This window comes from Urocitellus parryii, chromosome 3, assembly GCF_045843805.1.
Source record: "Urocitellus parryii isolate mUroPar1 chromosome 3, mUroPar1.hap1, whole genome shotgun sequence".
Lineage (NCBI taxonomy): Eukaryota > Metazoa > Chordata > Mammalia > Rodentia > Sciuridae > Urocitellus > Urocitellus parryii.
The window spans coordinates 51,320,080-51,333,842 of NC_135533.1; the positions used below are offsets into that span (position 1 = coordinate 51,320,080).

General features: G+C 36.8%; 1 protein-coding gene across 1 annotated transcript in view; it reads right to left on the reverse strand.

Annotated features, from left to right (window-relative positions):
• Positions 1-1,304: 1,304 nt before the first annotated feature.
• Positions 1,305-13,763, reverse strand: part of Znf800 (zinc finger protein 800) — a 44,048-nt gene continuing 31,589 nt past the window's right edge. The window contains exon 6 of the mRNA XM_077796711.1: positions 1,305-1,464. Within this exon, the coding sequence (XP_077652837.1) occupies positions 1,305-1,464 (160 nt within the window). The remainder of the gene's footprint in view (positions 1,465-13,763) is intronic.

Genomic DNA, 13,763 nt, shown 5'->3' on the forward strand with positions numbered 1-13,763 from the left:
GATGGTAATGTTCATCTGGGGTTGGGATTTTGTCCGGAAAATAACTTGGAGGAAACTGAGGTTCAATAGTGCTGAGACCACTGCATTTCAAGGAGAGTGGTTATGATGATGGGCCATGGAATCTAGGCTAGACAGGACATGCATCTAAGGCAAGGGCTGATTAATAATGGAACGTGTGAGGTTAATGAACCAGCTATCAGTGAGCAAAGAATCCAGGATAGGAAATAGGTGATTAGAGCGGAATGTCTGACAATGTGTTAGTTCAGGTCATAGAAGCAGACACCACAACAGGGTTCAAGGTACAAAAGTTCTATTAAGGGGTTACCCTGTGAAGGATAAAGGGAAAGAAGCAGGAGGGTGAGGGGAAGAAAGGCTCATACCAAAAGGCAGTCTGAACCATCTTTGAAAGGAGAGAGGGGGATTGGGCAGGAAGAGCCTCAGACTGCATGCAGCACAGTTCTAAGAAAGTTCCAGTCAGGTGTTGAGGTGTACCCAAGCCAAAACTGCTCATTAGAAGAGTCCTGCATCTCACATGAATGGGCCATGACTAGCGTTCTAATTATGCTATAACAGGGAATAACACAGGAGAAGCACCACCTCCATGGCAACCCTGGTGGATCCCCTTTACAGGCAGGGGGAGCCACCAATCAAGAAAGCTACCTGGGGCAAGAGACCTGAAAGGTGCATTCCCTTGGTTTCCACAGACAAAATTCTAAGGAAGATGTAGTTTCTAACGATGACAAAGTTAGAATCATGGGGGCAAGGGCTGTTTCTGAAGGGAAGAAATAGTCTTGGGAGATGAAGTTATAGGAAGGTGGCGGGGAGGACTGAAAGCTAGAGTTCAAATTGTGTCAAAACACCCCACAGTCGCTGGGGATTTAGAACGTTATTAAAACAATCTTCTAGAGGACTGCAGCAGGAGCGGGGGATGGTTGGCTGATGACAGGGCTTGAGGTGGAGAAGACTGAAGTGGGGTGGGGGGATGACCTTGCAGAACTAATAACGAAAGAAACTGACTATGAATAGGAAGTACATAAATTACCACCAGGAAGGAAAAGGAATGTGCGGTGACGAGATTCTCCAAGGAGCTGGATTCTGTCAGGCAAGAGGGAAGGAGTAAGGTGATGACTAGCACCGGGCCCGCCCCTCCCGGCCCGGCCCTAAGGCACGTTGTCCTGAGGGGCTGGGGCAAAGGACTCTGGGGTAGACCCGGCGGGGCGAGGGGTGACGCGAGGTCCGAGGCAGGCTGGGGATCGCGGGCTGGCTGGCGGCTGCGCTGGGCGGCGTCGGCGGGTCGGCGGCGCTCAGGGGACGGAGGGCCTGCCGAGGCCGCGCGCGTGCTGGCGCTCCCGGGCGGCGCCGCCGCGGAGCTTGGCTCTGCAGCTGGCGGCGGCCTGGCGCGTGGTGACGGCGCCCGCGGGCGGGCGCAGGGCTGCGGCGCTGCGGGGCGACGGCTTCGCCAGGCTTCGGCCGGCGGGCACGGGCAGCAGCGGACCCCAGGGAAGAAAGACAAAGACACGCCGGTTAGAAACGCGGAGGAAACCGCCGGCGCCTCGCAGCTCAGCGGGAGCGGAAACCCTGGCGGGCGGCGAGGTGCAACCGTCGCCCTCAGGTGTGTCCACGTGACGGAGCGGTGGAGGGCGGCACCCCGGGGTCTCCCACGACACTCCCACCGAGTGTGAGGACTCATCCGGACCCCTAGAGAGCTGTGCCCTCGGCCCAGGAAGTCCCGTGCGTGCGTCCCCTGCGGAGTCAACAGGGAGCGCGCACCAGTTCAAACGAGGCGCCCAGGGCATCGCTGCAAGAGCAAAAGGAAGGCGAAACCGAGAGGACTGGGATCAAAAAATGCAAAGTGTTCAGCCAATTAAAAGGCCTTAGTTTCTTCATAGAGTGGATACTAACCTGCTGTTAAACTAATGCTGTGAAATAATGCCCAATGATACGGGGAAACATACTAAACGTGACAGGAAAACGTTTCATCTCCCTCTGTTGTGTGTGGATGTGTGCACTTATGTGTTTATACATGCAACACACATGTATAAAACAATGGAGAAAAACAAACCAAAATGTTAAAACAGTCATCTCCAGGCCGCAGGTAATCTTCTAATTTATGTCTCCCAAATTTTATACATTAGGTTCATTTTATCTATATACTAAATAAGGAATTTTTTTCCATTCTTATATACCCATTGACTTTATCCCAATTAAAATTTTTGAAAATAGTATTTTTATGTTGTATACAGAAATGGTGGCCAGTAAAAGATTTTCAAGAATGGATGGTCCACAGGGCATGGTAGCACACCCCAGTAATCCCAGCGACTCCGGAGGCTAAGACAGGGACAGGAGGATCAGTTCCAGACAGTCTAAGCAACTTAGGGAGGCCCTAAGCAATTTAGCCAGACCCTGTCTCAAGATAAAAATACAAAGGGCCAGGGAAGTGCCTCAGTGGTAAAGCACCCCTGGATTCAATCCTCAGTACCAAAAGAAAAAAGAAAAACCCACCATAGTCATGTACCTTCCTCAAAAGTTCCTAATAAATCAACATTACAGAGTAGTTTATCCCTTAATAGTTAACACAATTAAACCAGTATCTTTTATGAAGCCATATTTTTACTCTATTATTGTCTCTATTACTTTCTACTTTATTTTCTGTAAAAAAAAAGTTTCTGGACTTTTGAAAGATGTAATTTGATTTGTAATTTCCACAGACTTGGGAAAACAGTTTACTAAAAACAGAAAATTTTACCATATTTTGGAACGTGTTTTAGATAATACCAATGTTTTATAGTAATTCAATAATTTTCTCTTTACTCTATTTGAAAGAATTCAATGGAAGCAATAGTAAAATGTTACAATGAACTTGGGCCTGAACTTAATATTCTCCTCTTTCAATCATAATGAATTTAAATTTTAAGTTATTAAAACCTAGGGAATCTGTTTCGCTAAACTTTATTCCAGGAAAATGCCTAAAGGGAATAACAACAACATAGAGGGTTTAATAGAAAACACATAAGTTCCAAAGATACTTTAAGTCAAAGTTACCTCAAAATTGTCAGACTAATTTATTTAATGATGAGCAAATAAAAAATTAGATGTTTATGGGAATGCTACTTTGCTGCTTAAATAGATGATCAACTAATTAATCATGATGACCTGCAAGTTTCTTTCCCTCTAAATGTACTGGATAGAATTATCATGTCTGGAGGAATACTTTAATAAAAATTATCAGAAATAAAATTTACAAAGAGAATAATCCTAAGAGGCCAATAGTTTGTATTAATTATTCCTGGAAAAATGAAGGTTGTAAGAGTTTGTTATAAGCCTTCTCTCTCAAAAACCTTACTATTCACTAAATGACTTTAAAACAGGATTAAATATAGATAAAACCAAGAAGCATTTATTAGTAGTACTACAGTTCTGTTTTCATGATCATACAATGATTCCAACTTAATTCAACATTTTTGGAATGCCTGTCTTGTTTTGACACTAAGCTCAAACACTAAGAACAAAAAGATAACACAAGGTTCCTACCTTTGAGAAGCACTACCTAGAATATTATTTTCAGATCATTAGGGTGACTCACACCTGGGAGCTAACATGAATCCCCATATCACCCTGTGATTCTACCAAAGCTTTTCTTCCCATACAGATGAATTTTCTCATTTCCTGTCATTCCTTTGCTCAAATTCACCCAGAGCATCCCACTGACTCCACACTAGCTAAATCAATTGTTGTTAGTTAAGCTTTGAGGGGAACCAAGGACCAGTCTGAGACTCTGACTAAAATGTGGCCTTTATCCTTCAAAACCATGTACAGAAATGCTCTGGAAACTAATTTCTTGAACATAACCAATATATAAAAAGCAAAACTTACAAGGAATTATGCTGGGCATAATCCTCCCTTACACTGTTATTTTTTATGAAAGAAAAATTACCTCTTGGAAAAAGTACATAATTTTTAAAAATTCTAACTTCTCAGTAGCAAATCTCAATGATATAGCTAAAATGAGATAAAACTGTGATAAATATAACCTTTGACAGAGGGAACATTTAATTCATCTTTGATAATCAATTGTGACTTTTCTCCCCAAGGCAACAAGTGTTGAAATCCTTAATTCACAAAGGTAAATCTGTAATCTAGTTCTATGAACTAAAGCAGAATTCCATATAATCCTTTGCCAGATTAAAGTAGCCTGTATAATAGAACACCAAATTCCTTCAAAAATTTCAATTTATCAACTCAGCCTTCAAGTTCAAATAAGACTTCTAGAAAGTCAGCAAATTTCTGACTAGTAGAGGAAAACATCATATTCTATTCCAATTTCCTGGCAATACCTCTTGGAAGAATGGTGACATCTGCTGATACAAAAAGTAATGAGGCCCAATGACATGCTCAGGCCATTCCTCTTCAAGCAGCAAAGCCATGCTGTGTACCTGACATTCCAGGTGTACCATCTGCCCTGAGTGCTAATATCACCCCCCACCTGAATATTTTCAGTAAGAGCAAGAATGAGAGAGTACTTTGAAATTTTGACAGTATTCAGCTTCCAAAAAGTATTCAAAAACAGATTTGATAACATCAGAAAGCACATAGAAACATGAAGCTTTATGTACTAAGAGGCATCTGGTAAGTTATGAAGAGCCCTAACTCAATTTTCTTTCAGAGAACACGTTTAAGAACTTTGGGGATAAATTATTTGATCCTCCATTCCCCTGACATATGCTATTTCTCATTTGTATGCTTTCATTCTTGGCATTTCACCCATTAAAAAATGTTTTCTCCCTTTCTTATATATTCAAATGATGTCCATCTCTCAAGACCAAGACCAAAGCCAGTCTCTTTAATTTTCCCTAATTACTGCAGTCTGAAATAATCTATCCCTCTTCTGAACGCTTATAATGGTTCTTCTTAGACTTTCTCAAAGTATGGTTTCTGAGACCACTAGCTTTAAAAATGCCCCATGATCTGTATTTTCACAAACAACAGAAAGAGCTGATGTCAATTTGTCCACTGTTTTCCCAAATCTATTTTGCTGCCCTTAAAAGGATAGCTCATTCTCCTGATGGATGGAGAGAAGGCTGTCTATTGTTGCCAAGATGACTAGACTGAATCATTTTCACGGAAAAAGTTTTGATTTGTCAATAATGTACTTATCAGATCTGCAGTTACTGTACTACCTCCACCCGTGGAATTTCAATCATTACCTTCCAATGCCATGGCAAACTTTCTAAGATGCTGCTACCATTCTCAAACTAACTTTCCACCCTGAGAATTTCAGCAGAGCCTGTAAAGAAGGTAAACAGTGAGACAGAAAAACTCACAACTAACATCATCTACTCAAATAAGATACAAAATCAAATGTTTCTGGAGGCAAGCAGTAACTTCAAGATCATATCCTACAACAGACTCACACTGCAAATGGAAGAACTATGGGAAATGAAAAATAGTGTAAATGAGGACCAAAAAATAAAATAAAATAGACCTCAAATCATGCAGAGCCAAAAAATATGGTCCCAATTAGTGCACAGATTCAACATTGAGGATAAATGAATTAAGAAAGTAAACAAAAATAAAAATTAAAAGCATAAAAATAATTCAAAATGTAAAAGATGAGATGGATGGATGTCTACAGATATGGTCCAAAAGACTGTCTTTGACATTACAAGTAACAACATGAGGTAGACTCAGGTACCAGTTATACTTAATTAATAAGAATTATAATCTATTAGCTGTATGTTAGGCATTGGGCTAAATGTTTTACATACAGTAGATCTATCTTATAAATAAAATCAATTTTGTTAAAAACTCTGAAAAAAATGTGTTAAAGACAATAAGTTACACCTCCATTAGAAATCAGGAAAGCAAAAGATGGTGAGTTATCTGTAGCCTGATCTAGTAGAAAGAATGCTCTGAAAATTTAACATATGGTCCAAGAGGCAATTGTATTTCTATGGGAAGCGGGATGTATCACATTGAGATCTGATTCAATGCTCATCATGCAATCTTCCAGATATATTTTTTCTGTAGATTTGCCTATTGGGAAAAAATGAACTGACCCACAAACATGAAAAGCTATTGTTCCTGAAACTTCTCATTGCAAATTAAAGAACTGGCATGGTGGAATTTATTCATCAGTATCTATGAGGTAAGTGACATGGTCCTTTGGCACCCAGTAACCTCTAGATGAACCAATAATCAGGGACATCCTTAGAAAATAGTGGCCATGTTAAAGTTATCTATGAGGCTGGTCTGGTAGGCTAGCCTGCTCTATCCTATTATGCAATTTCTTTGAATTACCATTCCATATGATTTTACACATGCATTCACCATGCACATATAAAAATGAAAGTCATTTCTTTAGAAATGAAAATGATGGAAAAGACAAAATATAGTGTTTTTTTATGTTCCAGAGCACCACTTTGTGAATTTAGAGTTTAGTTTTTACAATGGAGAAGGCTGAAAGTATTCATTTTAAAAATAGCACCAATAAGTATTTGTTTTGCTCATTAAAAAAAATTAGCAGGGCTGAGTGTAGAGCACTTGCCTCGCATGTGTGAGGCACTGATCCTCAGCACCACACATAAATAATTAAAGATATTGTGTCTATCTACAACTAAAAAAAATTTTTTTAATTAGCTACCTAAGCAAAAGGAAAAATTAAAATAGAACTTAAGACATATAAACTTTCATCAAAGAATAAATATAAATATCAAAACGTTTCACATGTCCTCAAATATATGCAACACATTCTTACTCAGTGATTATTTCTGTATTGGATATTTTGTCAGTTTTTGTTTTTTTTATGTTATCCCCATAAAGAAGAGATCTATGAATATAGCAGAGTTCGAACATGACTTATCACAATTCTTGACAAGACTTTAATTCACTATCTTGCACCAAGAATTCCAAAGTCAGAATACAATAAGAACATTAGGACCATGTGTCCTAAATGTTTGAGGATAACACTAATGCTATAAATTTTCAGGACATAATCATATTTCTTCTACTACTGAATTTTAACTATTGTGATGGTGGTGTGACAATATACTTTTAGTCTGATTAACTTTTTTTCCCAACCAGTGATTGAAATTGTAATAAACACTACAGTATTTTCACACAGAATTATCCAGTAATATAAATACCATAAGTAACACAGAGAAGTACTATAATCTTTAGGAAGAATACAGGACTACAAACTAATTATCTAAAATAAAATTAAAGTGTTAAGTACTTAAGCTCTGTGAATCCTATAATGGACATTTGGCATGGGACACATTTATTTAGGATTCATCTTTTGTGATGGTCCCAAAGATCTAAAAATCAACTAGGTATAACAAGCTGCATTAATCTCTGAAAAATAAAGCAATAATTGCAGTAATAAACTGACCAAAACAAGAATGATCAAAATTAAGAGTGTATTTTATAAAGATAATCATGAATTATATCAAGAGTATATCATTACAAACTTATTTTAGAAACAAATGAAAAATTATCATTTTTCATATGAGGTTGTAGATTTAAAAATTTAGAAAATAAACATTTGTGATTGATATTTATAACAATGTTTCTCATTGGCCCTAAGATAAACTGTGTTATGCATACCATTTGTCCACATAAAGACTTTTATACAAATCTCAATGTAAATGATTTTCCTAAAAACTACATCTCTGCATTTCTTTTTTAAACTGAAAAGTAAACATCCCAATTAGCTATATTTAGTAACTAGCAGAAATAGCTACTATATAAACCTCATTATTTGTTGACTTCAGTGTGATTTATCATAAAACAAATCAATGACCATTATCTGTCTAAAAGAAATGTGAAATAATACTTATGTTAAACACAAGGAATTCAACCGATATGCCGGTAATAAAGAATTATTTAACAGTCTGTTCATGTTAGCAAAAACCACTTATCCAAATAATATGTAGTACACTAAAATGGAAAGTTCATGGACCAAGAAATAAGAATGCCTGCATTCTACAATATTCAGATATATTATTAAGTGAAAAAGCAAGGTGTAGATAAATGTATACAATGTGCTACCACTTATGTGAAGGAGAATGTATATATTTATATGGGTTTATAGACATAAAGCAGTTCTTGAAAGTCCTAGAAACTGGTAACTGCTTGCCTCCAGTAGGAGAGGAATGGAAGAACTGAGAGATGGGATAGGAGCAAACTTACCTTTCACAGTACACCTCTTATTTATTTATTTTTTGTCTTTTTTGTTGTTGTTGTTGTATGTACATACTATTACCTAGCTGGATTCTCTGACTTCTTCATTTAACTATTAGTGTGACCTTGTGCAAGCACTTACCTCTATTTTTTCCATTTAAAATTAAGTTATACTACATCTCTAGATTTTCCATGTACACATCAACAGAATTATGGCTCAAAAGAAAGAATATACAAAATGCCAGGTGGCAAAATAAAATAAGTATAAGCCTTACTTCGCAGTGATGTACATAACAAGATATAATTATTTGTACTTCTGCCTGCTCCATTCCTATCCAACTATAAAAATGGTATAGTAAGCAAAAGAGCTGGGAAAGAAAATTCATGTTTGTGAACTTGACAATGTTTTTCTTCTTCCTTTTTATTCTGTATCAGAAGTAAAAATCTGGTTGATTCCTTGATTTTTACATATCCAACCTATTGCTTCTAGAATATACACTCTCCAAACATTCTAATAAATGAATCAATATTTAAAATGAGTATAATAGGTAGGATTTATGTGGGAGATCCTGACGGGAAAGCTGATAAATTACCCCTATAAAATTAGTCCAGGAATACCCCCCAAAACATCTGTAATATTCCTAAACAGAAGATTCTAAGAGAATCAGAGGTAGCCCAAAGTAGAACAATAGATGGCTTAGACCAGGAAAAGTAGCACAGAAAGAAGACACTGAGAAGAGACTGTAACACCTTACAGGACAGGGAAAATGGGGATAGGTCTAGTGGTCCATTCATTCATAACCCTAATATCATTCATACTGTGGGGTAAAACTGCTAGTGTTGGGTTTCCAAGGGCTTAGAGTCTAATCATATAGATAATGTAATTAAGAATAATTCAATAATAGCACAAAGAATGAAAATGAAAAATAATAAAGTAGATGATGTGCGTTAATTAAAGGAAGAGGTCTCCACAAATTAGAAATGTCAAGAACAGATTTACAGAAGAAATAGAACTTTTAAGTCTGTGATAAAAAGTTATGGTGGTGGGGCTGGGAATGTGGCTCAAGCAGTACACGCTCGCCTGGCATGCACGGGGCGCTGGGTTGGATCCTCAGTACCACATAAAAATAAAGATGTTGTGTCCACCAAAAACTGAAAAATAAATGTTAAAAAGTTTCTCTCTCTCTCTCTCTCTCTCCCCCCCTTTTCTCTCTTTTAAAAAAAAATTATGGTGACAGCAAGGACAAAGTGAAAAAAATCAGCATGAGAAAGCAGTTCTATTAGATGGCAGCAGCAATGGTAGTAGTCAGTAGTAATATGATTACCTTTAGTCATCGTTTGGTTCTAAGTCAGTAACCTAGCAAAAATATTAGAAATTATTTTTCAAACATTGGGCTGCCAAATTTTCTTTATAGAACACTATACAGGAATGATTACATGCTAGTAATATATCAAAATTGACTGATTAGGCTTAAATCCGAGATTAGCAGGCATCTAAACCCAACTTTTTAATAGGCCAGGGCCCCAAGACATGAGAAAATTACACAGGATGTTTAGCAACCTCTTCCCGTATTTTCTTGCAGGTATTAATATTATTTCCTATCACAATCTTCATACTCAGGAGTCGGTTCCACCCAAAAAACACAAAACCAGGAAATCAAGAGGTGCCAGTTTTACTTTCCCATTAAGATTATGGATTGGGCCTGGTTGATGACATAGAGTACTGTGACTTTTACTACATGAAAAAAAGTCAATTAAAACAAAACAAAAAATTGTCCTACTGCCCAGTGATCTCGCAAACCTAAAGGAATAATGTTATAACTATTTAACTTTCCACAAAATACACACCATAAATGGATAAAGAATATGTGTGTGTTGTTATTGCTGTTATTGGTAACATACTGATAAGCTTTGTAAGAAATTTATAAACAAAATTTACCTCTAAAATATCGGCATAGAACAAGAAAAAATAACAAATATAACGTCTATTTAATGAATGACATCTTCAATGCAGAAAGCAAAGATTCCAAAATTCTATTCACTGTTCATTTTTGTTGCAATACTTAAAACACCAAAATTACCTTTATCAATAATCTATTAGGAATTTACTGAGGTGGGAATTGATATGTAGAGACTTGTTGGAGGGAAAAATCGAGTGTTTAAACAAATTAATTAAAAAGACTTGAAACAGACATGAGTAAAAGTGCGGTTCTATGCTACGGCAATGTGCCTTGGGTTATAGGTGGGAATATTAGGCTTTTAGGCTGTTACCTATTGATTAAAGTTCAACATGAGAAAGAGTAACCATTTTCAAACATTACAATGGGAATTTGCTGAGGGAGCTTTTCCATTTATTATATAAAGATTGCAAAGGAATAACAAAATAATTGTTTTACTATAGCTATCCTTCTCTAATATCTCAGCATTTCTATCACTAACTCCAGTTTTTAGGGATCATAACTCACCCATTAAATTTACTCTACTGAATTCTTTCCTTTATTGAAAGATAATTAGTTAATCTGAAAAGCTGGTAAACCAGAGGGAGGAAGGAGAGGAGGGCAAGGGTAAAGACTGGGGAATGATATTGGCTGAATTATAGTGTTGTATTGTGTGCATGTATGATTATATAACAATGAATTATGTACAGCTATAATTCGCCAAGAAAAGGTGGAAAACACAAGAATAGATATTTATAACAGTTACCTATTCTTTCTATTGGCACAATTAAAAAAACTTGTTAATTTAAATGGCATACAGACTTATTACCCTCTGTATTAATTCAGAAGTCTCAATCATAAGCAGGGCTAACTCTTAAAAAGTCATTCTGCACACCCTCCTAAAGACTACCAGCCTGGGGAATAAACAGGCTGCTTCATTTATGCCTCAAGGAACAAAAATTTCCATTTGAACTCTACTGGCTATCTACATGGTAAAATCAAGAAAAGTTTTATTGGTAGGTTCTTCCTTCAGAAAGGAGATGAAGAGGGGAGAACCAGTGAGGGCCAGAGGATATATGACAATGCAAGACCTACCTTTATTTGTGATATTAAGTATTCACCAGCCCCAAAAGTGCACCTTTGCAAGTAAAATTAATACATTTCAAGTCACCTGTTTAACTTTAAACAGCATCTCTTTTCCCCTTAGATTCTACCTATGGAGACTAAATCACTTAAATTTATCACATGGACCATGTCTGATTTTGTTAGATGTTATCACTCAGATGGCTCTCTCTGGTTTTGACGCCTAAACTGGAACAGACACAGATACAGTTCCTGCCTTGGCAAGAGTCACAGAGATTAAATCATCATGCAACCTGATCAAATCAGAGCTATGAGATTCAAATATTATCTAGGCCAAGAACACTAATAAATTGTTTTATTTTAAAAAATACTTCCTTTTTTTTTAAAAAAATAATCTTTTAAATGGGCCTCAGTGATTTTATCTCAAAAGCCCTCTGAATACAACACACAAATCAAATCACATTTCCTAATATTACAATTACACTCCTTAAAGTAATATCAAATACAAGTCATGTTACATATTTTTATACAAGGGTTGGGGGATAGAGATGAGAGAATTGGTGCTAGCCAAACACCACTTCTAAAGTAAAAAACTGAAATTTACAGAAAGTAGATATTGCTAAATTAACTAACAACCAAAAGGTTGTAAGGAGTAGTAGATAAAACTGATCCTATTTATTCTTCCTGGTAATCTCAAGTCCCTGGGCTTTCTTTCCTTGCAGCTAACCTGCATATCCTGCCCCATCAAGCATTTCTACTTAGATGTCCCACAAGCATCTTAAACCAACATGTCTAAAATTTCCAAGATCTTCCTTAGATTAGTGCTTGTTCCACCTCCTGTATTCCCTATCTTGAAGAATGGTAACACCCACCTGCCCAATTGGAATGATGAAAACTGGAAACCATACAAATGTTTTCATCTCCGCTGTCTGAAAAATTCTACTTCTGAAATAACTATTCCATCTGTACCCTCCTCTATAGTCTCACTGCCATTACCTTAATTCAAGCCCCATCACTCTGTAATTTAGAATTTTGACACTGGTTCCTAAGTGATTTCCTTACCACAATTCTTCACTCTCCTTGATGTCATGACATATCCCTGTCCTTTCAACAGCTACTCCTAATTTTGAAAATTTAGTTCAACCTACTTACTTGGTTCATAAGGTCTTTTTAAATTTGGCCACTGCTTTGTCTCATATCCTTTCCCTCAATCTGCAATGCAGTTTCAGGTCTCTGTACCGACCTATAAATTTTTTTGCCTCTTTCAAAACTCAAAAAGAGTTTAGAAACCCCAGGCAAGAGTCTGACTCCACCTGCCACAACGTTGGAGTACAGTGTGCCTATGGAACAAAATGAAGCAAGTTTGAGAATTGGAATCTGAAGAATCTCATGCAATGCTTTGATCTTTGATACCTGAACAAGCTCTATGGGAAAAAAAGTTTTAATTTGCTGATTGGTACTAATCTATCCCTTGATGATATTTTAAGCAATTTATTTCATCATCTTTTCAATAAAGTTTAAGTTGAAATCTTCAGTCTTTAAAAGGTAAATAAATACCTCATTTCAAACACAACTAGCTGTACAAGTAATAAACTCTTTAATTAACAAGTGATACAAAGGCTTGCATCACTCAAGAGCTAACAAGGAATCTGGGTTAATTCAACCTAGTAAATACCTGCTGACCTGCATACCTAGGGCACCACCTATTCATCAAAACAAGGTAAACAAATCTTGCTACCTCAACTCCACAGCCCCAAAACAACTTTAGTCATAGCAGCAACTCATCATAGTCTCAGATCCCTTCAGCTTCCTTCCAACCCCAGTAAGGTTTGTGCTATACTGAGCATATGAAATTAAAAGTTATATGAAGAGGACCTACAAGCAAAACATTCTTAAAATTTTAAAAGAAATTTAAAGAAAATTTCCAAAAACCAAAACTATCAGTACCAGAAGACCAATAAACACGCCTACCCAAACAGTATCATACTGAGAATAAAATGCATGTCATCTTCAGAGGGTCAAGTTTTATTCTTAAGGGCAACTGATCCCTGAACAGACAACCTGCTCTATCTATACTTGTCTTTATTTGACCTAAAAGCACCACTGTAAGGAGGGTCAGAAATGAGAAATAACTTTCAGATTCACATTTATTATACAACTGATACTCAAGGAAAAAAAGAAGGACAAAGGTACAGCCTTTGTGTATTGAAACCTTACTGAAAGATAATATCTAAAACAAGTATTTTAGAACTGGTTCTGAAGCCCAAGAAACTCATATCTTGTGAATAGGAATAGGTATGAGTATATCATACTTAAAAAAAATATACGGGTATTTTGTATAGGTTTATAGTTCAAAGTGTGGGTCATAGGCCAGAGGCATGGACATCCCTTGAAAAGTCTATTTGAACTGGAAAAATCTCAGGTCCCACCCCAGACAGTACTACTAAGTCAGAATATGTATTTTAATAAGATTCAAATCTTTATATATGTTAAGGTTTGAGATTCTTTAGTTTATAGTCAAGTAGTTCTGGTTACACCATCAAATCAGCTAGATAACTGGTATAA